The sequence below is a fragment of the Chelon labrosus genome (assembly GCF_963514085.1).
Source record: "Chelon labrosus genome assembly, chromosome: 2".
In the NCBI taxonomy this organism is placed as follows: domain Eukaryota; kingdom Metazoa; phylum Chordata; class Actinopteri; order Mugiliformes; family Mugilidae; genus Chelon; species Chelon labrosus.
Window position 1 is genome coordinate 881,892 of NC_140338.1, and position 22,092 is coordinate 903,983.

The window sequence follows — 22,092 nt, forward strand, 5'->3', positions numbered from 1 at the left end:
GCCATTAAAAATTAAAACGAACAGGTCTGATTTAGTTTCATCTTGATTATTCCTCTAGTCCCCGTGACCCTTTTACAGGAATAACCGGGTATAGAAAATGAATGAATGAATGAATATTCCTCTAGAGACAGAGATTAGTTTTTTCTCAAAGCTTCTGTCTTTACAGCATCTCTTCACATACATCCTCTTCACTTCCATGTGCTGAACAAACTGATTTATTTCTAAATATAATAAATATCTTATCATCAAAATCACTAACTAAACCCTAAATGCAAACAAATAAAACAAAAAGACGATAAACCTGACTACCTAATCTAATGAAAAACAGGAGAAAACAGTAATGAAAGAAAATGACAGTGGACCCTTACTGCTTCGTTCTGATTCTCAAATGAAACCTTACAAACTAACAAAGAAAACACTGACTGGCTAACACAGAAACACGCTATATTCACAAGATGGAAGGTTGATGAATAGGCGACAAGACAAATGGACCACAGCTCCGGCAGCACATCACGACCATCTCCAGCCGTTGTCAGAAAGACCATTTAAATAGACGAGTCCTCCAATCCCGTTGGTCTGCATCACCGGTGTACTCGGCCAACCAGGATCTGCGGCGGGAAACCAGTACCTGTCGAAGGCCCTTAAAGTCGGAGGTCTCGCTCGTGAGGCGAAATCGTTATTAATACGGGCAGCACACAGCTGTTTGTAACAGACTTCAACAAACTCTAATGGGATGATCACACACTGAAAACCCAAATCTTCACCGAGACCAAGAAACCAGTTTGACGTGGAATGGATCACTTTCTGTTTCTATGACGAGGAGAAATAAGGCAACTTTCTACTCTTTCCTTTTGCACAGCATAGAGGAGAAACCTGGAGGTGGAGCTGAAGAACTGATGATGGACCAACTGAATTCCTGTGGTTCCTCTTTTGGAGGTCCCTGAATTGCTATGAACGGTTAATTGTGAGAATCAGCTACTCAGTGGATCTGTCTATTTACTGGAAGCGTCTTACTGATTACCTGAGTGGACTCTGATGGAGAGATGTTGATGAGGTCAGCTGGAGTGAAGATAACATCAGTCTATATTTAGAAACTTGACTATTGATAACAATCCAGTTCCTGCTTATGAAAACTGTTAACTACCATATGACTGGACTGTCTACAGTTTTTACTGATAGTAAACTAAACATAAACTGTCCCTATTTTATTACAGTCAGTGAACTAACCACAGACACAGCCAAATCCCATTGATTTTTCAGACATCAAAGTTACCAGTCATTCTGGTTGTCCCACTACTTTCACAAACATTGAACTAAACACAAAATCTGAATTGTCCCACTATTCTTAAAGACATTGAATGTACACGAATGTACAAGGCTTGAACCCAAATGGGCAACTTTAAGACGATGTTCATAATCACACAGTCTGTATTTCTGAGGAAAAACTAAAACTAAAATCACTTAACAAGAGGCGAAAACACTATAAGAAAATGAATGACTGAGAAAAGACAAAATCACTGTCTATGAGGAAAAACATAATCTATGATAAAAATAAGAGAGTAAGAAAGTTCAAGGTAAATAGAGACATAAGAGACATAAGACGTTTATTTAATCCCACGTGTGGGAAATTTCCTTGTTCCAGTAGCACAGAATTTGGCAAAAAAATATATATACAGAAAGACAGTGACGACTTTGAACAGGGAAAAGGTTATCAAAAAAGCACAAAAAACACAAATACAAAAATTTCAAAAATAAAGACATGAGATAGGAAAGAACTGGCAGAGATGTTGATGAGGTCAGCTGCAGTTCCTCTAGAGGCCACCAGACGGTGCTGTTTCCTCATCCACTCTAGAAATCCCTTTATTACAAAGAGTGAACTGACTACAGAGTCTGGACCTCAGCAGGAAAGACAGGGACACAAACTACATGTTCAAACCATGTGATTTATATTCTAGAATATTTTAGTGTCTCAGTTTTTGCCTTTGAGAATTTACCATTAAAAACTGCTGGTGAACTTTGAATGTTTTTCCAGATCTAAGTTTCTGTGAAACTGTGGTGGTGGTTAGCACTGATGCTCACAGCCAGAAGATTCCAGGTTTGAAACCACACCGCCGACTGGTTCCTTTCTTTGTGTAGTCTGCATGTTCTCCCTGTGTCTGCGTGGGTTCTCTCCAGGTTCTCCAGCTTCCTACCACCGTCCAAAGACATGCTGGTTAGGTTCACTGTGATAGACTGGAGACCTGTGCAGGGTGTACCCAGCCTCTCACCCGGTGACAGGACGAGTCGTTACAAAAAATGAATGAATTAATGAATTAATGAAGTTTCGGTGAAGAGAATGTCATATGTCCACAAGCTTTTATTAATACCACAAGAAAACCAGTCTTCATTCAGTAAAGAAGACTGTTTAAAATTGTTCTTTTTTATGGTTCATCAACAGACTAATCATCATTTTTCATCCAGATGTTCAGGAGAGTCTTCAAGGATTCTGGAAATACTTTCTTTCCAGCTACAAGTGTTGTTAAATGATGGTGTTAAGTGTGTGAAGACGTAGAAATGAATGCGTGATGGTTGACCTGAGATATAGATGGGGGTTGTAGTGTTGGCTGGGGCTCTGTGTCTGATGGCTTCTGGACGTCCTGAGCAGGAGGTTGTTGTGGTGGCACTAAGTGACTGCTTGGGCTACGTGCTCCCACTGACTGTGCTGCTTGGTAATGGATATGATATCAATGATGGTGTCATGAATGGATTTAAGGATGGTGAGTGAACTGTGATGGGATGTGAAAGTGTTGGTGTCAAGGTGACAGCACTCGGTCCTGGAGGGCTCCTGTGCTGAGGGTCAGAGGCTGAGATGAAAGCTTGTTGACCTGAACCCACTGTCACCTGTCCCACACAAACATCCAGATCCAGTCAAACGTGCAGCAGCTTCTTGGTTTTTATTTAGTCTGGAAAAGAACATTTTATTGACATGATCTGAATGTGAAGATAAAGTGACAACATCTTTATTAAAAGCCATTTAGTTCAATTTGAGAGTGGTGCTCATAAACACATCATGTAGTGAGTTTGATCCTCACAGATAAACTCACCTGATTTCCTGTAAATGCAGAGGGGAGGAGCTCACCTGAGCAGGTGATCAAGTTTGATGAGAACAGGAGAACAAGAGAACTCAGCTCAGAGTCAAATCAGCTCGGAGTTTATTTTGAGTGGACAGAAGAAGGTTGAACGACGAGACAGGGTGAGTGTTAACACAACATTATTATCATTTGAGTCAGTTTTCTCTTTATGGACTGTGGAGGGAAGAAGATTCACAATGAACCTCTGACCATAAAGAAGTTGGGAGAGCAGAGCAGAGTCTCCAGGATCCAGATGTCTGTCCATGAAGAGTCTAGACTTCAAGGTCCAGACTTCAGTGATGAATCTGGACCTTCAGACACAAAGTAAGAGAACTGCTACAAACAGCTGGAACAGTGTTTAGTGTTGAGGACCTGCAGCTTCCTGTTTCTTCTGTCACATCAGGTTAATAATACTGAGCTCATCTGTTTAATGTGAAATGATATAAAACAACATTTGGACTTTTTATTTCTGACAGAGATGTGAAGATAACTGAGTGTTTGCAGGTGATGAGAAGTCAAGGACAGAGAAAAGTCTGTGTTCAAGTGCTGTACAGTAGTTCTATCACATGACCTCTCCTCTCTCTCTTTGTAAGACATGAACCAAGATCATAAACCGTTCTTAGTCAACTTCTCTTTCTGTTACTGACACACTACATCTGTATATGCAGTTTGATTGTTTCTACACAACAGGTCAGGAGAGAGTGAGTTTGATGTTGTAGTGTTTGTCATTGTAATGAAGACGGTTTTATATTTAGAGTCCAACCAGGTCTCATTCAGTGGTGCAAGATTCTGACTTCTTTAAAGTTGTAAAAGAAAAGAACAAAAGTAGAGACTGGTATCAAATGAATCATTGATCAGTTGTGATGATTACAGATTGTTTATCTGCAGAGACTCTGACTCTATTTCCTTATTGTTTCTGAACTTCAACCTTTGGTCGGTGTGTGTGTCTCTGTCAATCAGTAACAGCTCAGAGAGAGAGCGATCTTCATTCACTCTCTAGGTCTCTGAACCACCACTGCTCTCTCTCTCAGCCGCTCCCTTCATAAAACCATCAAATATAGTTTGTGTGGATAGAAGTCATTTCACTGAGGACATAATAAAGCGAATTAATCAAGATGAGTGACACTAAACATGAACATTGGTCCAAAGCTTTCTTGTCCTTCAGTGAACTGTAGATTCAGGGTGAGTGATGAGTGTGGTTGTGGTCAGACTGTCAAACAGCAACAAGAAGCCTCACAGCAGAGAACATGGAGGATGTCTGGTGAGGGATTTTAAAACTGATGCTACTTTGTTGCTTGGAGAGAAACTCTGTCCTTTACTGTCAGTCACTCTCATTGTTTCTTGGAGAATGTAGCTCAGTTAACTCTTAGCTGTGGTAGCTGACATTACAGCACACGTAGCCAGATAATTAAATATTATGGATCAGACTGAGCTGCATTGACAGAGTTAGCGTTAAACTAAAATAAATCCAGAGACAGCAGCCAGGACGTCACAAACCTTCTGAACAGTTTCAGTCATTGTTGTGTTTCAGTAAAATGTCTTCCAGTGAAAGTATGTTTGACCTCAGTGTGGTTTGAGGAAAGTTAAGAAATGAGCTGACTGGAGAAGACTGACTGTATCTGAAGTTGATGTAAACTCACTGAGTGTTACTGGTTTACCTCTCAGACTGACTGAAGTCCAGAAGATGGAGGAAGAGGAGGACGGAGCAGAGTCTACAGTATCCAGCTGTCTGTCTATGAAGAGTGACTGGTCCAAGGGCAGACCTCCAGACTTCAGTGAAGAACCTGGACCCTCAGACACAAAGTAAGAGACTGTTTCTACTGTAAACTGACCTGATGGAAGATGATGATTTTAAGATGAAGCAGAAATGTTCTGCTGAAAGATTTATAGTCATGATGCAGATGTTTTAGTGCAGGTAGGTAAGATCCTAGTCTGGGTTTTAAAAGCAGGAGGTACTGATGGTATTTCTGTAGTTAAACACCTGAGAACCTCCATTTCAGAATGTCCACTCATCAATATTCAGATATATTTGTCCTAATCTTGAAGTGTGTAAAGATTTTCAGCTGGGCTACTAGTGGATGGATTGAACTGCAGTTTTCTCCTCCTCCCATAGTCAGTGTGTAGCAACTAGCCAGTATAGTTAGAATGTGATCTTTATCTGATCAATACTCCCTATCAGTACAGTCCCCATCCGTAACACTTCTTAGACTCTTCTAAGCTCAGTTCAGACTGAACTAACTCAAGATAAAACAGTGAAGGACATAATCAGCTCTCTTTGATGGAAGGCTTTTACTGTGAAGTCTCTGCAGGAAGTGTTGAGTTTGTATTAACAGCAAACGGCAGGTAGATGACTCAGTGTTTAATAAGACAGCCAGATAGGAAAAGCAGTTGATTGGTGTTGATGAAAGCAGGAGAGTTGAAATCAAAGAAAGTCAATTCAAACTTTTCCTGTTCTCTGTGAGTGTCTGAGCTTCTGGACAGTGATGTCAAATGTTGACAATCTGCAAATTATTTAATTCATGAAGAAATGTGGTGACAGGGAGAAGAAGAGGAGTCCTGTTTCTGTGGAGGAGCAGCTGTCCTGCTGTGCTTTGTGTCAGGACGTCCTGAAGGATCCAGTCTCTAGCAGCTGTGGACACTGGTTCTGCAGACAGTGCATCACCTCATACTGCGACCAGTCTGCTTCATCAGGAGACTCCTCCTGTCCCCAGTGTGGACCAAGATCCAGAAGAAGACCTGGACTGCAGACAGCCAGTCAGAGCAGCACTGTACAAAGTAAGACTGTACATCTGTCTGCTGATGGACTCTTTTCTGGAAACCTGTTGATTTAATCCAGACACATTGTTGGGTTCTACAGCATGGGGATTTAACAACAACAGTGAGCTGTTAGATGAAGAGCTGCAGATAAGCTGCTAAAGCTCAACCTGCTGCCTCTGCTGTCAATCAAATACTGATGTTTCCTACAAAAACGTTTCATTGTGAGAAGAAAAAACTCTTTTCAAAACATTTAAAAGTCAGTTTTCTGTTCTTTGTGACTTCAAACAATGATGAGTGTTTTCTTTCTGTCTCACGTTTGTTCTTTCCAGATGATGATGGTCTGCAGGAGGTTTTACATGAACATAAGATCAATCTGAGGAGGAGATGTGAATGTGTGATTGAAGGAAGTGATGTAACAGGAAGTGGAACCCTCCTCAACAGGATCTACACTGAGCTCTACATCACAGAGGGACAGAGTGAAGAGGTTAATACCCAACATGAGGTGAAGCAGCTTGAGACAGCTTCCAAGATGAAGGCCCTCCATGACACTCCAATCAAGTGCCACGACATCTTTAAAGCCTTACCTGACCAACAGAGACACATCAGAGTGGTTCTGACCTACGGCGTCGCTGGTGTTGGAAAAACCTTCTCAGTGCAGAAGTTCACTCTGGACTGGGCAGAGGGTTTGGAAAACCAAGATGTCAGTGTGGTGATTGTGCTTTCGTTCAGGGAGCTGAACTTGATCAAAGATGAGCCGTACAGTCTTCTCAGGCTGCTCCATGTTTTCCATCCAACATTACAGAAGGTCACAGCAGAGGAGCTGGCTGTCTGTAAACTTTTGTTCATCTTTGACGGCCTGGATGAAAGCAGACTTTCATTGGACTTCAACAACAGTGAGGTTGTGTCTGACGTCACACAGAAGGCATCAGTCAACGTGCTGCTGACAAACCTCATCAAGGGGAAACTGCTTCCCTCGGCTCTGGTCTGGATCACTTCCCGACCTGCAGCAGCCAATCAGATCCCTCCTACATGTGTTGACAGGGTAACAGAAGTACGAGGCTTCACTGACGCCCAGAAGGAGGAGTACTTCAGGAGGAGGTTCAGTGATGAAGAGCTGTCCAGCAGAATCATCTCCCACATGAGGACATCCAGGAACCTCCACATCCTGTGTGCAGTCCCAGTCTTCTGCTGGATCACTGCTACAGTTCTGGAGCACATGTTGACTACAGAGCAGAGAGGAGAGCTGCCCAAGACCCTGACTGATATGTACTCACACTTTGTGATGGTTCAGACAAAGAGGAAGAAGAACAAGTACCATGAGGGACATGAGACAAGTCCACAAGAGCTGACGAAGGCTGACAGGGAAGTTCTTCTGAAGCTGGGGAGGCTGGCGTTTGAACATCTGGAGAAAGGAAACATCATGTTCTACCAAGAAGACCTGGAGCTCTGTGGTCTTGATGTGACAGAGGCCTCAGTGTACTCAGGAGTTTGTACAGAGATCTTTAAAAGAGAGAGTGTGATCTTCCAGAAATCAGTCTACTGCTTTGTTCATCTGAGCATTCAGGAGTTTCTGGCTGCAGTCTACATGTTCCACTGTTACACCAACAAGAAGACAGAGGTGCTGAAGGACTTCCTGGGGAAGAAATACCAAGAGAAGACATCAAACTTGTCTCTTCTCCAGAAGATTTTTAACCAGCCCACCTATTTCTCACCTCTGGATGACTTCCTGTTTGGAGCGATGAAGAAATCCCTGCTCAGTAAAAATGGTCACCTGGACCTGTTTGTTCGCTTCCTTCATGGCCTCTCTCTGGAGTCCAGTCAGAGACTCTTAGGAGGTCTGCTGGGTCAGACAGAGAACAGTCCAGAAATCATCCAGAGAGCCATCAAAAAGCTGAAGGATATGAACATTGATGAAATCTCTCCCGACAGAAGCATCAACATCTTCCTATGTCTGGTGGAGATGAACGACCTCTCACTTCATCAGGAGATCCAAGAGTTCCTGAAGTCAGAGAACAAATCAGAGAAACTCCCTGAGATCCACTGCTCAGCTCTGGCCTACATGCTGCAGATGTCAGAGGAGGTTCTGGATGAGTTGGACCTCCATCAGTACAAGACATCAGAGGAGGGACGACGGAGACTGATCCCAGCTGTGAGGAACTGCAGAAAGGCTCAGTGAGTCCTGATGTGATCATGAACAGAATCAATCAGAGAAGATTAGTAGTTTAGTTCTTCAGATATACACAGAATTGAATTATTGTTATTATTCGTAGTTTTACCTCAAACATTATACATAAGTTGAGTTGATTTCAGAAGCTGTTTAAAATGCTGTGAGTATAAAAATGTAGATTTATTAGTTGATTGTGATTTTTATATGTATGTTATTATATGTATTGTATGTATCTTAATTTGTGTGATGGAGACTTCATGTTAACCTGATGAAATTAATGAAGGACTTCAGAGGTTGTGTAGTATCATTTTCCGTTATGAAGTCATTGTGATTATGGAGGGTGGCACAGTGGTGAGGTGGTTCGCACTGATGCCTCACAGCCAGAAGGTTCTGGGTTCTAATCCAGACCGACTGGTTCCTTTCTGTGTGTAGTTTGCATGTTCTCCCTGTGTCTGTGTGGGTTCTCTCCAGGTTCTCCAGCTTCCTCCCACCGTCCAAAGACATGCTGGTTAGGTTCATTGGTGATTCTAAATTGGCCATAGGTGTGAGTGTCTCTCTGTGTTAGCCCTGTGATAGACTGGAGACCTGTCCAGGGTGGACCCCCCCTCTAGACCAATGACAGCTGGGATAGGCTCCAGCAGACCCCCATGACCCTTCACAGGAACAAACGGTTACAGAAGATGAATGAATGAATGAATGTGACCATGGAGAATGCTGGGGGAAGCCTCAGTGGTTTTAATTGAAATAACATGGAACAAAATTAACAAACTCAAATTACAAGTGTCACTTTATTTGAGGTATATTTTGACATTATTTGTCCCAAGATGTTTTATAGTTTAGTTTAGTTCTGTTTGTAATCTGTCTTCATTTTCTTTTAAATCTCCTTCAGGCTGTAAGCCCATCATACAAAAACACAAATATTAGCATTCACTTGTAATGCATCACCTCTTAAAGAGAAACTTCATATTCACTCAAGCATCTACCAGATATCCTGGGTTCAGTTAACACACTGTGTTTGTATAAAAATTGTATACCTTTTTGTCAAATGTTTAGTTTCATTTCTGCAGCGTTTGGCAGCAGTCATCAGATTTTTCCTGCGTATGGACGTGAACAGTCGTAGCTGACAGTAGTAGGTAGCAAAGAGAGATCATCTCTCCACCTGGAACTGTTCACTGAGTTCAACTCATTCTAAATGTTCTGGAGTCAAAGTGAAGAAATGTTTTCATCAACCAGAAGTCTTCATTCTGACTGTGTGGATCAAATCACACTGACAGACTGTGGACAGTATGGAAGCCTAAATGTAACTCCATTTTCCCTCCTTCATCTACAAGATGAAAGCAGAACAGAGATTTTCATTAAAAGTCTGCAGCTATGAGAGAGACTGAAGAGAGTCATTGTGTCATGTCAAACCCAGTAAGATGAGATGAGCTGAACCAAAGATGTTCATCAGATGATCACCTCACTTTGTTTCATACTCAGTCTGGATCTAGAATGTAAATGATCAGATTTTATAACAGATTTTATATGTTTTCTAATTACAGACTTAATCAATGTGGACTCTCAGAGACTGACTGTGAAGTTGTGGCCTCAGCTCTGAAGTCCAACCCTTCCTATCTGACAGAGCTGGACCTGAGTTTTAATGACCTGAAGGATTCATTAGTGAAGCATCTGTCTGCTGGACTGGAGAGTCCAAACTGTAGACTGGAGACTCTGAGGTCAGTTCACTGACTGGAGCTGTTGTTTTCTTTCTTTATTCAGTTCAAATCATTGACTGATGTGTCAAATGTTCTTTAGTTGATAAATGTTCAGTATTTCCATGAGCACAAATCTGAAAAAGTTTCTTGTTTTTCTCAAATGTTGTGTTTTTCATGTTGTGCTCCATCAGTCAGTGAAGATGAAGTCAGTACCGATGAGGCTGTAGAGTGTGTGAGGATGTGAATGAGGCTGTTGAAGATCTGATGATAGCAGATAAAAACAGGCTGCAGAGAGTCTGAGAGAGAGACAGGTCAGAGAAAGAAGAGAAATACATGAATGGAAAACTTGATGAAGGTGAAGTTAGGAACTGTGATGATGTTGATGGGATCAGAAGCTGACATGGCTGCTACAGAGACAAGCCACACAGCTGCTGTGGTGAGGTGTGTGTTAAAGCAGAGTCCTAAACAGCAGCCTAACACAGGCCAAAACATCCCAACAAAGCAGGATTCAGGCTCAGTGTGAGGATTTCAAACAGAAGCTGGAGAAGAGACAGGACTCTGTTGGAATGACTGCAGAAAGAAGGCAGATGAGACCAGTCATAGTGTTTGTGATTTAGAGCCAGAACAGAGTTTGTGTTCCTGAACAAATCACACTCTGTTTCAGAATCATCAACTATTTTATCTCTCAGAGGTTAAACATTGAGTGTATGAAGAGATCTCTGATCAGTAAAGTTTGAAGTGCAGCACAAACTCCCAGATCTTCTGCTTCTGCTGCTCATTTGAACCTGACAAAAGGTTGAGCTCATTTCCAGAGTCGAGGGTCTCTGACTACAAAGGCTCAGTCTCCTCTGGTTTTTAGCCTCAATCCAGGAATTAGTAACAGAGCTCTACTGGAGGAGGGTTAACATGTCAGAGATACAATCAGGGACCAACATCATACCAGACTGAAAGTCATCATTGAAACTTTAACATCTGTTCTAAAATACACAGAGAAGCAGCGAAGGGATGCTACAACTGGTGTTACATGTTAGTGGGTTTAGTCAGTAAGTGATGATGTCTGTGCAAGACATGATGAAGATCCACAATAACAGAAGGACAAAGTCAGTCAAACATGTCTGATTAGATTTAATCTATATCTTTTATTCTTTATTCAGTTTGGAGAGATGCAGGTTGTCAGAGATCAGCTGTGATTCTCTGGTCTCAGCTCTGAAGTCCAACCCCTCCCATCTGAAACATCTGAACCTGACCAGCAATAACCTGAAGGATTCAGGAGTGAAGCAGCTGTGTGGTTTTCTGGAGAGTCCAGACTGTAGACTGGAGACTCTGATGTGAGTTCACTGACTGTTACTGTTGTAGATCTGATTTGTTGAATTGCCAACTGAATCTAATATATTTTCATTTTAAACTTTATTGTTCCTCAAACTGAAGACAAACACAAACACATTTCAACAACTGTATAATGTTGATAGCTGCATTCCTGGTCAACACACACAGATGAGATCATGTGTTCAGATGCAGGTGTTTGAGGTGTGTTTAGTGTCGGAGCTTCCTGCTGTATCAGTCCATTCTCTCTGAACCACAGCTGCTGGAAGGAGATCGCACACCTCACACTGTCACATATTACTGTCTGTAGAAGACATGATGAAGATCCACGATAACACAAGGACAAAGTCAGTCAAACATGTCTGATGATATTTAATCTACATCTTTTATTCTTTATTCAGATTGAGTAGCTGCAGTTTATCAGAGATCAGCTGTGATTCTCTGGTCTCAGCTCTGAAGTCCAACCCCTCCCATCTGAAATATCTGGACCTGACTAACAACAGCCTGAAGGATTCAGGAGTGAAGCAGCTTCTTGATCTTGTGGAAAGTCCAGACTGTAGACTGGAGACTCTGAGGTCAGTAGAGGGTTGTAGTCAGTCCATGCTACGTTCAACAGTGTTGTCCTAAACACAGTTAGTATCAAAGTCAAGACATACTGGATGAGCTGCATCACTGACTGACAGCTGATGAAGGGAGTCTCTGGAAACACTAATTTATCTTCTCTCTTCTTTCTTCTCTCTACAGATGGAGATGGGGATGGTGATCTTTGTGAAGAGGACGGTGTGTGAGCAGCTTGTGTGTAGAGAGACTCTGACTGCAGATAAATGCTGCAAAATAAACCACATGTTCAGCAGAAACATGAGCTAAAACACACATTCTACTCACAGTGATGCAGCCAGTGTTCAGTTTCACTCACTCAGCATATGGATGTGTTTCTGTTTCTGCTCTTTGCTTTATGGACTCCACTGAGTCAACATTGGAATCTAAAACTTTTTGAACATTTCTCTGATATTTCCTGACACTGTTGGAGCTTCTGTTCAGTTCCAATGGATGTGGGTTTATGTTGTTTTAAAAAGTGAAGACTGCTTTTTACATGAATATGTGATATTATTGGTGTATTCATAGTGGTAAAAGATAAAGACTGAAGATGAAAAAGTGTCTTCTTCAGATTTAAATGAGTGGTGGGGAGTTACGGTGGTGCTCACCTGAAACTATAACTAGTGTCTCTTAACCAGATTCTCACCTGTGATTAGAGGATGTGGTTCAGGTGAACCTGGGTGGTAGCTTCTTTCCCTGATCAGTGGTTCTCTAATGACCCATTAATGACAAACTCTCCAGACCGAATGTGTCTTCCTGACCTGAAGATCTGGCTCAGTATCACCTCTACAGCCACTGATTCATATTTTCAATTGGTTGTAGTTTACTTCATCTTTTATCACCTTAATGTGTCTGAACTGGAACTTCCCCTCGTAAGTGCTCTTTCATATCTCTCCATGTTGCTTGGTAATCAGAGTTGCACCAATAGAACAAGTTTCTCAGTTGAGCTGATGTACAGTAGATAATACGTAGTTACATTAACTGGTTCATACTGTATATAAGTGAATGTAACCTAGCTATTGTCAGTCACTTCTGTACCTGCTGTAATGTATCGACTCCTTCCTGCAAGTAAAACTTTTGAACAAGACTCCAGTTACTCTGTCTTCTTGATGAAAGAAATCCCGTAACAGCTTGGTCCTTCGAGACGGATCCCAACGGCCTGTCCTCTATCCAGGTTCTGTAGGGACTCCTCCAGAAAGACCTCCAACTGAACAGTCCAGACTGTAGAACACTGTAGAATACAGCAGACTCACTGAATTCTCAGAAAGATAATCCCTACTACAGACAGAAAAGAAAAACTACAGCAAATAAACAATGACATTAATTCAATTCTTATTCTGCTGAAAACACAGGAAGGAAACAGCAGTTAGAGACGACCTCTGCCCACATGCATATATAGCCCTGCCATTCCCTTTGTTCTCTGTTGCATCATCTACTCTTTGTGTTTTTGGATTAAACTGCCTCTCAAAAGTAGCGCTTTGTCTTCATTTGTTAATTCATTAAATTCATGCCTGTGTCCTGCATTTGGGTTCAACTTCACCTGAAACAGTGACTCTCCCACTATTCTTAAAGACAGTGAACTATCCTCTTGACTGTCACACTGTTTTAGAGTCTCCGAGATTGACAATGATTCTCTGAATGGACTCTGATAGAGAGATGTTAATGAGGTCAGCTGCAGTTCCTCTAACGGCCACCAGCTGGTACTGTTTCCATGAACTTGATAGATAGATAGATAGATAGATACACTATATTACCAAAAGTATTCGCTCACCTGCCTTTACTCATTCTATGAACTGAAGTGCCATCCCATTCCTAACTCATAGAATTCAATATGATGTCGGTCCACCTTTTGCAGCTATTACAGCTTCAACTCTTCTGGGAAGACTGTCCACAAGGTTGAGGAGAGTGTTTATAGGAATTTTTGACCATTCTTCCAAAAGCGCATTGGTGAGGTCACACACTGATGTTGGTCGAGAAGGCCTGGCTCTCAGTCTCCGCTCTAATTCATCCCAAAGGTGTTCTATCGGGTTCAGGTCAGGACTCTGTGCAGGCCAGTCAAGTTCATCCACACCAGACTCTGTCATCCACGTCTTTATGGACCTTGCTTTGTGCACTGGTGCACAGTCATGTTGGAAGAGGAAGGGGCCCGCTCCAAACTGTTCCCACAAGGTTGGGAGCATGGAATTGTCCAAAATGTTTTGGTATCCTGAAGCATTCAATGTTCCTTTCACTGGAACTAAGGGGCCAAGCCCAGCTCCTGAAAAACAACCCCATACCATAATTCCTCCTCCACCAAATTTCACAGTTGGCACAATGCAATCTGAAATGTACCGTTCTCCTGGCAACCTCCAAACCCAGACTCGTCCATCAGATTGCCAGATGGAAAAGCGTGATTCATCACTCCAGAGAACGCGTCTCCACTGCTCTAGAGGCCAGTGGCGGCGTGCTTTACACCATTGCATCCGACGCCTTGCATTGCACTTGGTGATGTGTGGCTTGGCTGCAGCTGCTCGCCCATGGAAACCCATTCCATGAAGCTCTCTGCGTACTGTACTTGGGCTAATCTGAAGGTCACATGAAGTTTGTAGCTCTGTAGCAATTGACTGTGCAGAAAGTCGGCGACCTCTTTGCACTATGCGCTTCAGCATCCGCTGACCCCTCTCCGTCACTTTACGTGGCCTACCACTTCGTGGCTGAGTTGCTGTTTTTCCCAAACGCTTCCATTTTGTTATAATAGAGCTGACAGTTGACTGTGGAATATTTAGGAGCGAGGAAATTTCACGACTGGATTTGTTGCACAAGTGGCATCCTATGACAGTTCCACGCTGGAATTCACTGAGCTCCTGAGAGCGGCCCATTCTTTCACAAATGTCTTGTTTCACAGTCTGCATGCCTGAGTGCTTGAATTTATACACCTGGGGCCAGGCCAAGTGATTAGAACACCTGATTCTGATCATTTGAATGGGTGAGCGAATACTTTTGGTAATATAGTGTAGATAGATAGATAGATAGAGAACTTTATTGATCCCTTTGGGAGGTTCCCGCAGGGAAAATGACATCTCCATCGCATACAGCACTGTCAGACATACATGTACACACAAACTATGGACTATCCCACTATTCCTCCAAAAATGTAATAATAATAATAATAATAATAATACATTTTATTTATAGGCGCCTTTCACGACACTCAAAAATTTCCTCCAAAAATGTAACTAACCACACACACTTGAATGTCCTACTATTGTTTCAGAGAGTGAACTAACCACTGACTCTCGACTGTCCCACTATTTTTTATAGATATGAACTAACCACACTTACTGGACTGTCCGACTAAATTTACAGACATTTAACTAACCACACACACATGAATGTCCCACTTTCTTTTACAGACACTGAACTAGCCACACAGACTCTGGACTGTCCCACTATTCTGAAAGAAAGTGAACTAACCGCTCATTTTGGATTGTCCCACCGTTCTAGAAAAACAGTGAACTAAAGACACCACTCTACAGTTCTCCTCTATTACTTAATCACACAGACTGGACTGTCCTGTTATTCTTACAGACAGTGACCTAACTACAGTCTTTGACTTTTCATATTTTTTACAGTGAACTAATTACAGAAATTGGACTTTCCCACTATTATTGTAGATCGTGAACTAACCACAAACTCTGGACTGTCCCATTTTACTTGCAGACAATGAACTAACCACACTCTGACATGACTGTGAAACTATCTGTCAAATTATTTATTTGAAAACTCCTGACCCTTTGGATCAATGGGTTTACTACGTCATTTACTCAGTGGATCCGTCTATTTACTGGAAGCTTCCCACTGATTCTCTGAATGGACTGGACTGGATGGATAGAGAGATGTTGATGAGGTCAGCTGCAGTTCCTCCAAAGGCCACAACGAGGGGCTGTTTCCTCACTAGGAATCACCAATGAACCTAACCAGCATGTCTTTGGACGGTGGGAGGAAGCTGGAGAACCTGGAGAGAACCCACGCAGACACAGGGAGAACATGCAGACTACACACAGAAAGGAACCAGTCGGCCTGGATTAGAACCCAGAACCTTCTTGTGCTAACCACCACGCCACTGTTCCCCCAAATAACAGTGCAGTTCCCAGAAACTTAATTTAATTAAAAATAACGATTTTTGGAATGACAGCTGGGATAGGCTCCCAGACCCGCGCGACCTTCTTCATTCATCTTCTATACCTGTTTAGTCCTGTTAAGGGTCACGGGGGTCTGCTGGAGCCTATCCCAGCTGTCATCAGGCAAGAGGCAGGGGTACACCCTGGACAGGTCGCCAGTCCATCGCAGGGATAACACAGAGACAGACAACCATTCACACTCACACCTACGGCCAATTAGAATCACCAATGAACCTAACCAGCATGTCTTTAGACGGTGGGAGGAAGCTGGAGAACCTGGAGAGAACCCACGCAGACACAGGCAACACAGAAAGGCCAGCCGGCCCACGGATTCGAACGGGTGACCTTCTTGCTGTGAGGGATCAGTGCTAACCACCACACCACTGTGCTGCCCAACCCCCGCGGCCCTTAACAGCAATAAGCGGGTACAGAAAATGAATGAATGAAGATTTTTGGAAAAGTTTATTGTTTTTTAGTAGAACTATTTTTTATTAGTTCATTAGTAATATTTACAGTTCTAACAGTTTAATTTAATTTAAGCTGTTACCGGAAGTGACTTCCATCCATTGACCCGCCCCCCTCCCAGCAGCCTCCTCCCCTCCCCTTCAGTCAGTCACTGTGCACCGTTGCTTCGCTTCACCTCCTCCCCGGCTTCCTTCACTGGGGATCACCGCTAAGGTTGAACGATGAGTCCCGGGTCCTGGAGCCTCCTGCGGGTCTGGTCGTGCTTGCTGAGCCTGAGCGTTTTGTCCCGGGCTCTGGAGCTGGAGGAGCTGTTTGAGTTCGGAGAAGATGCCGGGGACCTGCAGCTGCTGCCCGGCTCCGACTCCACCGCAGAGCTGCCTCTAAACCAGTCACTGATGTTCTTCGACAAAACCTTCGACAAAGTTTATGTGAGTTTAAAATGTTTAATTAATGTTTGATTTCATCCACGAAAGTTTGAATAGCTGCACAATAATAACACGAAAGAAACAAATACTAGAACAAATATGTTAGTTTTCATGAAAGCCTCCACTCATTAATAAGATTACACACTGAAATAATTTAGACCTTAACAAATTAGACAAAACATTTCAGACTTTATGAAATAAAACTAAAATGAGGCTAAAAATGATTGAAATCCAGGCTCTGGCTCTCAATATGCAGATCTAATCTCAAATTAACTTTATACCTAAAACCTTCCTGCTCCGTTTACAGAGGAAAATAAGAAGAAATGTTTTTAAAATTACTTTAATTTATTAATTTTCCTTTTCAATCCACTAAACAGGAGATAACAAACTTTAAACAAACTCCAACCTTTCAGTCTGCTGTGCTGTATTAATGATTAAAGTCATATTTCAGGAGAGATGTTTAAGGCTGTTGCAGTTTTATTTATTCGGTGACGTCTTCATGTTTATTCACTCTGTGAGTGATGGAGTAATATTCCCCTACATTCAGACTTTGCATTAACATCCGTTTTGTACGATCCAATCACAAGTGTCCAGGTGTGAACACTGATCTGGTCTCCAGGTTAAACAGGTCCAGGTGTGAACACTGATCTGGTCTCTAGAGTCCAGTTTAAACAGGTCCAGGTGTGAACACTGATCTGGTCTCTAGCGTCCAGGTTAAACAGGTCCAGGTGTGAACACTGATCTGATCTCTAGCGTCCAGGTTAAACAGGTCCAGGTGTGAACACTGATCTGGTCTCTAGCGTCCAGGTTAAACAGGTCCAGGTGTGAACACTGATCTGGTCTCTAGCGTCCAGGTTAAACAGGTCCAGGCGTGAACACTGATCTGGTCTCTAGAGTCCAGGTTAAACAGGTCCAGGCGTGAACACTGATCTGGTCTCTAGAGTCCAGGTTAAACAGGTCCAGGTGTGAACACTGATCTGGTCTCTAGAGTCCAGGTTAAACAGGTCCAGGCGTGAACACTGATCTGGTCTCTAGAGTCCAGGTTAAACAGGTCCAGGTGTGAACACTGATCTGGTCTCTGGAGTCCAGGTTAAACAAGTCCAGGTGTGAACACTGATCTGGTCTGTATTGTCCAGGTTAAACAGGTCTAGGTGTGAACACTGATCTGGTGTCAGTCCACATGTGGAGGTGGTCTGGGACACATGTGACCTTCCTTTGGTAGTGTGAACACACAATGAGTCCTGGGTCACATTAAAGACCACCTACTCAACAAGGCTGATCTGAGGAAGAGGAGTTTAACTCATTCATTCAACCACTATTAGAAATGATCACATGAATAAGTGATGTCTGATCATTAGTAATGAGAGCATTTTAAAAGATTAAAAGTTAAGTATATAAGTTAAAGGATCATAAAATTATCTAACATGGTTGCTATTGTCATCATGTGGTTAATATCTGATGTGATCATGTTGATGTATGAGGAGCTGCGTGAAGTTAAGTGACGTATTTCATCTCTAATGTCTTTATTTACTTTTATTTACCTGAGATATTTTCTGTAACTACTTTAAACAGTCCAGCAGTGAAGTGACGATGCATGTGGAGGTTTTCAGGATTCAAGTTATCACTGAATAAATAATAAACTTAGCGTCTGTGCTTTCCCAATAAAAGATGAATATAATGAAGCATTTAGTGGGAAATGAGCAGGAATTGTTGGAGACTAAAAAGTGTGATTACTGGGCTTTAATTCATCAGGGAGCCACAAACTCAGCTCTAAATAATGATCAAGTTGCTGGTTGCCAATTAGCATAAAAGTTATGTAAATGCTGTGTTTTTATGGTTCATCAACAGACTAATCATCATGTTTCATCCAGATGTTCAGGAGAGTCTTTGATGGTTCTAGAAATACTTTCTTTCCACCTACAAGTGTTGTTAAATGATGGTGTTAAGCATGTGAAGACGTAGAAATTAATGTGTGATGGTTGACCTGAGATATGGATGGGGGATTGTAGTGTTGGCTGGGGCTCTGTGTCTGATGGTTTCTGGACGTCCTGAGCAGGAGGTTGTTGTGGTGGCACTAAGTGACTGCTTGGGCTACCTGCTCCCACTGACTGTGCTGCTTGGTACTGGATATGAGATCTATGATGGTGTCATGAGTGGATTTAAGGATGGTGAGTGAACTGTGATGGGATGTGAAAGGGGTCCAGTAGACTGTGGCTCAGTAGGTAGAGCGGGTTGTCCACGAACCAGAGGGTTAGCGGTTCGATCCCCGGAATGTGCAACATGTCGAAGTAAGACACTGAACCCCCAGTTGCTCCCAGTGCGTGGCACTGGTGTGTGATTGTGTGCGTGCTTGTGTGAGCGAATGGGTCTCTAGAGTCCAGCTTTGAGTACCAATAGGTAGAAAAGGCCATTTACCATTTACCAAAGTGTTGGTGTCAGGGTGACAGGAGGGCTCCTGTGCTGAGGGTCAGATGAAAGCTTGTTGACCTGAACCCACTGTCACCTGTCCCACACAAACATGCAGGAGCTTCTTGGTTTTTATTTAGTCTGGAAAAGAACATTTTATTGACATGATCTGAATGTGAAGATAAAGTGACTTTATTAAAAGCCATTTAGTTGAAGCTGAGAGTGGTGCTCATAAACACATCATGTAGTGAGTCTGATCCTCACAGATAAACTCACCTGATTTCCTGTAAATGCAGAGGGGAGGAGCTCATCTGAGCAGGTGATCAAGTTTGATGAGAACAGGGAGAGAACGCTGAAATCAGCTCAGAGTTTATTTTGAGTGGACAGAAGAAGGTTGAACGATGAGAGAGGGTGAGTGTTAACACAACATTATTATCATCTGAGTCAGTTTTCTCTTTATGGACTGTGGAGCGGGTTGTCCACGAACCAGAGGGTTAGCGGTTCGATCCCCGGAATGTGCCTTATGTCGAAGTGTCCTTGAGGGAAGACGATTCACAATGAACTTCTGACCATAAAGAAGTTGGGAGAGCAGAGCAGAGTCTCCAGGATCCAGATGTCTGTCTATGAAGAGTCTAGACTTCAAGGTCCAGGCTTCAGTGATGAATCTGGACCTTCAGACACAAAGTAAGAGAACTGCTACAAACGGCTGGAACAGTGTTTAGTGCTGAGGACCTGCAGCTTCCTGTTTCTTCTGTCACATCAGGTTAATAAAACAGCTCATCTGTTTAATGTGAAATGATCTAAAACAACATTTGGACTTTTTATTTCTGACAGGGATGTGAAGATAACTGAGTGTTTGCAGGTGTTGAGAAGTCAAGGACAGAGAAAAGTCTGTGTTCAAGTGCTGTACAGTAGTTCTATCACATGACCTCTCCTCTCTCTCTTTGTAAGACATGAACCAAGATCATAAACTGTTCTTAGTCGTCTTCTCTTTCTGTTACTGACACACTACATCTGTATATGCAGTTTGATTGTTTCTACACAACAGGTCAGGAGAGAGTGAGTTTGATGTTGTAGTGTTTGTCATTGTAATGAAGACGGTTTTATATTTAGAGTCCAACCAGGTCTCATTCAGTGGTGCAAGATTCTGACTTCTTGTTGTAAAAGTTGTAAAAAAGATTGTTTATCTGCAGAGACTCTGACTCTATTTCCTTATTGTTTCTGAACTTCAACCTTTGGTCGGTGTGTGTGCCTCCTCCAATCAGTAACAGCTCAGAGAGAGAGATCCTCATTCACTCTCTAGGTCTCTCAACCACCACTGCTCTCTCTCGCTCAGTCACTCCCTTCATAAAACCATCAAATCTAGTTTGTGTGGATAGAAGTCATTTCACTGAGGACATAATAAAGTGAATTAATCAAGATGAGTGACACTAAACATGAAAATTGGTCCAAGCTTTCTTGTCCTTCAGTGAACTGTAGATTCAGGGTGAGTGATGAGTGTGGTTGTGGTCAGACTGTCAAACAGCAACAAGAAGCCTCACAGCAGAGAACATGGAGGATGTCTGGTGAGGGATTTTAAAACTGATGCTACTTTGTTGTTTGGAGAGAAACTCTGTCCTTTACTGTCAGTCACTGTCATTGTTTCTTGGAGAATGTAGCTCAGTTAGCCCTTAGCTGTGGTAGCTGACATTACAACACATGTAGCCAGATAATTAAATATTATGGATCAGACTGAGCTGCATTGACAGAGTTAGTGTTAAACTGAAATAAATCCAGAGACAGCAGCCAGGGCGTCACAAACCTTCTGAACAGTTTCAGTCATTGTTGTGTTTCAGTGAAATGTCTTCCAGTGAAAATATGTTTGACCTCAGTGTGGTTGGATGAAAGTTAAGAAATGAGCTGACTGGAGAAGACTGACTGTAACTGAAGTTGATGTAAACTCAATGAGTGTTTCTGGTTTACCTCTCAGACTGACTGAAGTCCAGAAGATGGAGAAAGCAGATTCTACAGTATCCAGCTGTCTGTCTATGAAGAGTGACTCGCCCAAAGGATTACCTCCAGGATTCAGTGAAGAACCTGGACCCTCAGACACAAAGTAAGAGACTGTTTCTACTGTAAACTGACCTGATGGAAGATGATGATTTTAGGATGAAGCAGAAATGTTCTGCTGAAAGATTTATAGTCATGATGCAGATGTTTTAGTGCAGGTTGGTAAGATCCTAGTCTGGGTTTTAGAACCAGGAAGTACTGATGGTATTTCTGTAGTAAAACACATTAGAACCTCCATTTCATAATGTCCACTCATCAATATTCAGATGTAGTTGTCCTAATGTTGAAGTGTGTAAAGATTTTCAGCTGAGTTTGTATTAACAGCAAACGGCAGGTAGATGACTCAGTGTTTAATAAGACAGACAGATAGGAAAAGCAGTTGATTGGTGTTGATGAAAGCAGGAGAGTTGAAATCAAAGGAAGTCAATTTAAAATTTTACCTTTTCTCTGTGAGCGTCTGAGTTTGTGGACAATGATGTCAAATGTTGACAATCTGCAAATGATTTTAGTGATGAAGAAATGTGTTGACAGAGAGAGGAAGAGGAGTCCTGTTTCTGTGGAGGAGCAGCTGTCCTGCTGTGCTTTGTGTCAGGACGTCCTGAAGGATCCAGTCTCTAGCAGCTGTGGACACTGGTTCTGCAGACAGTGCATCACCTCATACTGCGACCAGTCTGCTTCATCAGGAGACTCCTCCTGTCCCCAGTGTGGACCAAGATCCAGAAGAAGACCTGGACTGCAGACAGCCAGTCAGAGCAGCACTGTACAAAGTAAGACTGCACATCTGTCTGCTGATGGACTCTTTTCTGGAAACCTGTTGATTTAATCCAGACACATTGTTGTGTTCTACAGCATGTGGATTTAACAACAGTGAGCTGTTAGATGAAGAGCTGCAGACAAGCTTCTGAATCTCAACCTGCTGCCTCTGCTCTCAATCAAACA

At 42.5% G+C, this 22,092-nt stretch overlaps 1 protein-coding gene and 1 pseudogene across 2 annotated transcripts in view; both read left to right on the forward strand.

The window, feature by feature from the left end:
• The window catches only part of LOC311499420 (protein NLRC3-like), a 235,836-nt pseudogene that overhangs the window by 207,777 nt on the left and 5,967 nt on the right, over window positions 1–22,092 (forward strand). Inside the window, exons 2-3 of the transcript in view lie at window positions 4,807–4,913; window positions 21,685–21,920. The product of the transcript in view is annotated as a protein NLRC3-like (transcript). The remainder of the gene's footprint in view (window positions 1–4,806; window positions 4,914–21,684; window positions 21,921–22,092) is intronic.
• On the forward strand, window positions 4,918–11,360 carry LOC311499593 (protein NLRC3-like). The gene is made up of 4 exons (XM_084560633.1): window positions 4,918–5,864; window positions 6,197–8,039; window positions 9,576–9,749; window positions 10,883–11,360. Exons 1-4 carry the CDS (start codon window positions 5,630–5,632, stop codon window positions 11,058–11,060), a joined length of 2,430 nt encoding a protein of 809 aa, XP_084416759.1. The 5' UTR covers window positions 4,918–5,629; the 3' UTR covers window positions 11,061–11,360.

Excerpts from the sequence above, each read along its gene's own strand:
- LOC311499593 (XM_084560633.1), top strand. The coding sequence starts at position 5,630 with ATGAAGAAATGTGGTGACAGGGAGAAGAAGAGGAGTCCTGTTTCTGTG. Across the intron at positions 8,040-9,575 it reads AGGAACTGCAGAAAGGCTCA|ACTTAATCAATGTGGACTCT; the intron begins GTGAGTCCTGAT and ends TTCTAATTACAG. Across the intron at positions 9,750-10,882 it reads TGTAGACTGGAGACTCTGAG|TTTGGAGAGATGCAGGTTGT; the intron begins GTCAGTTCACTG and ends TTCTTTATTCAG.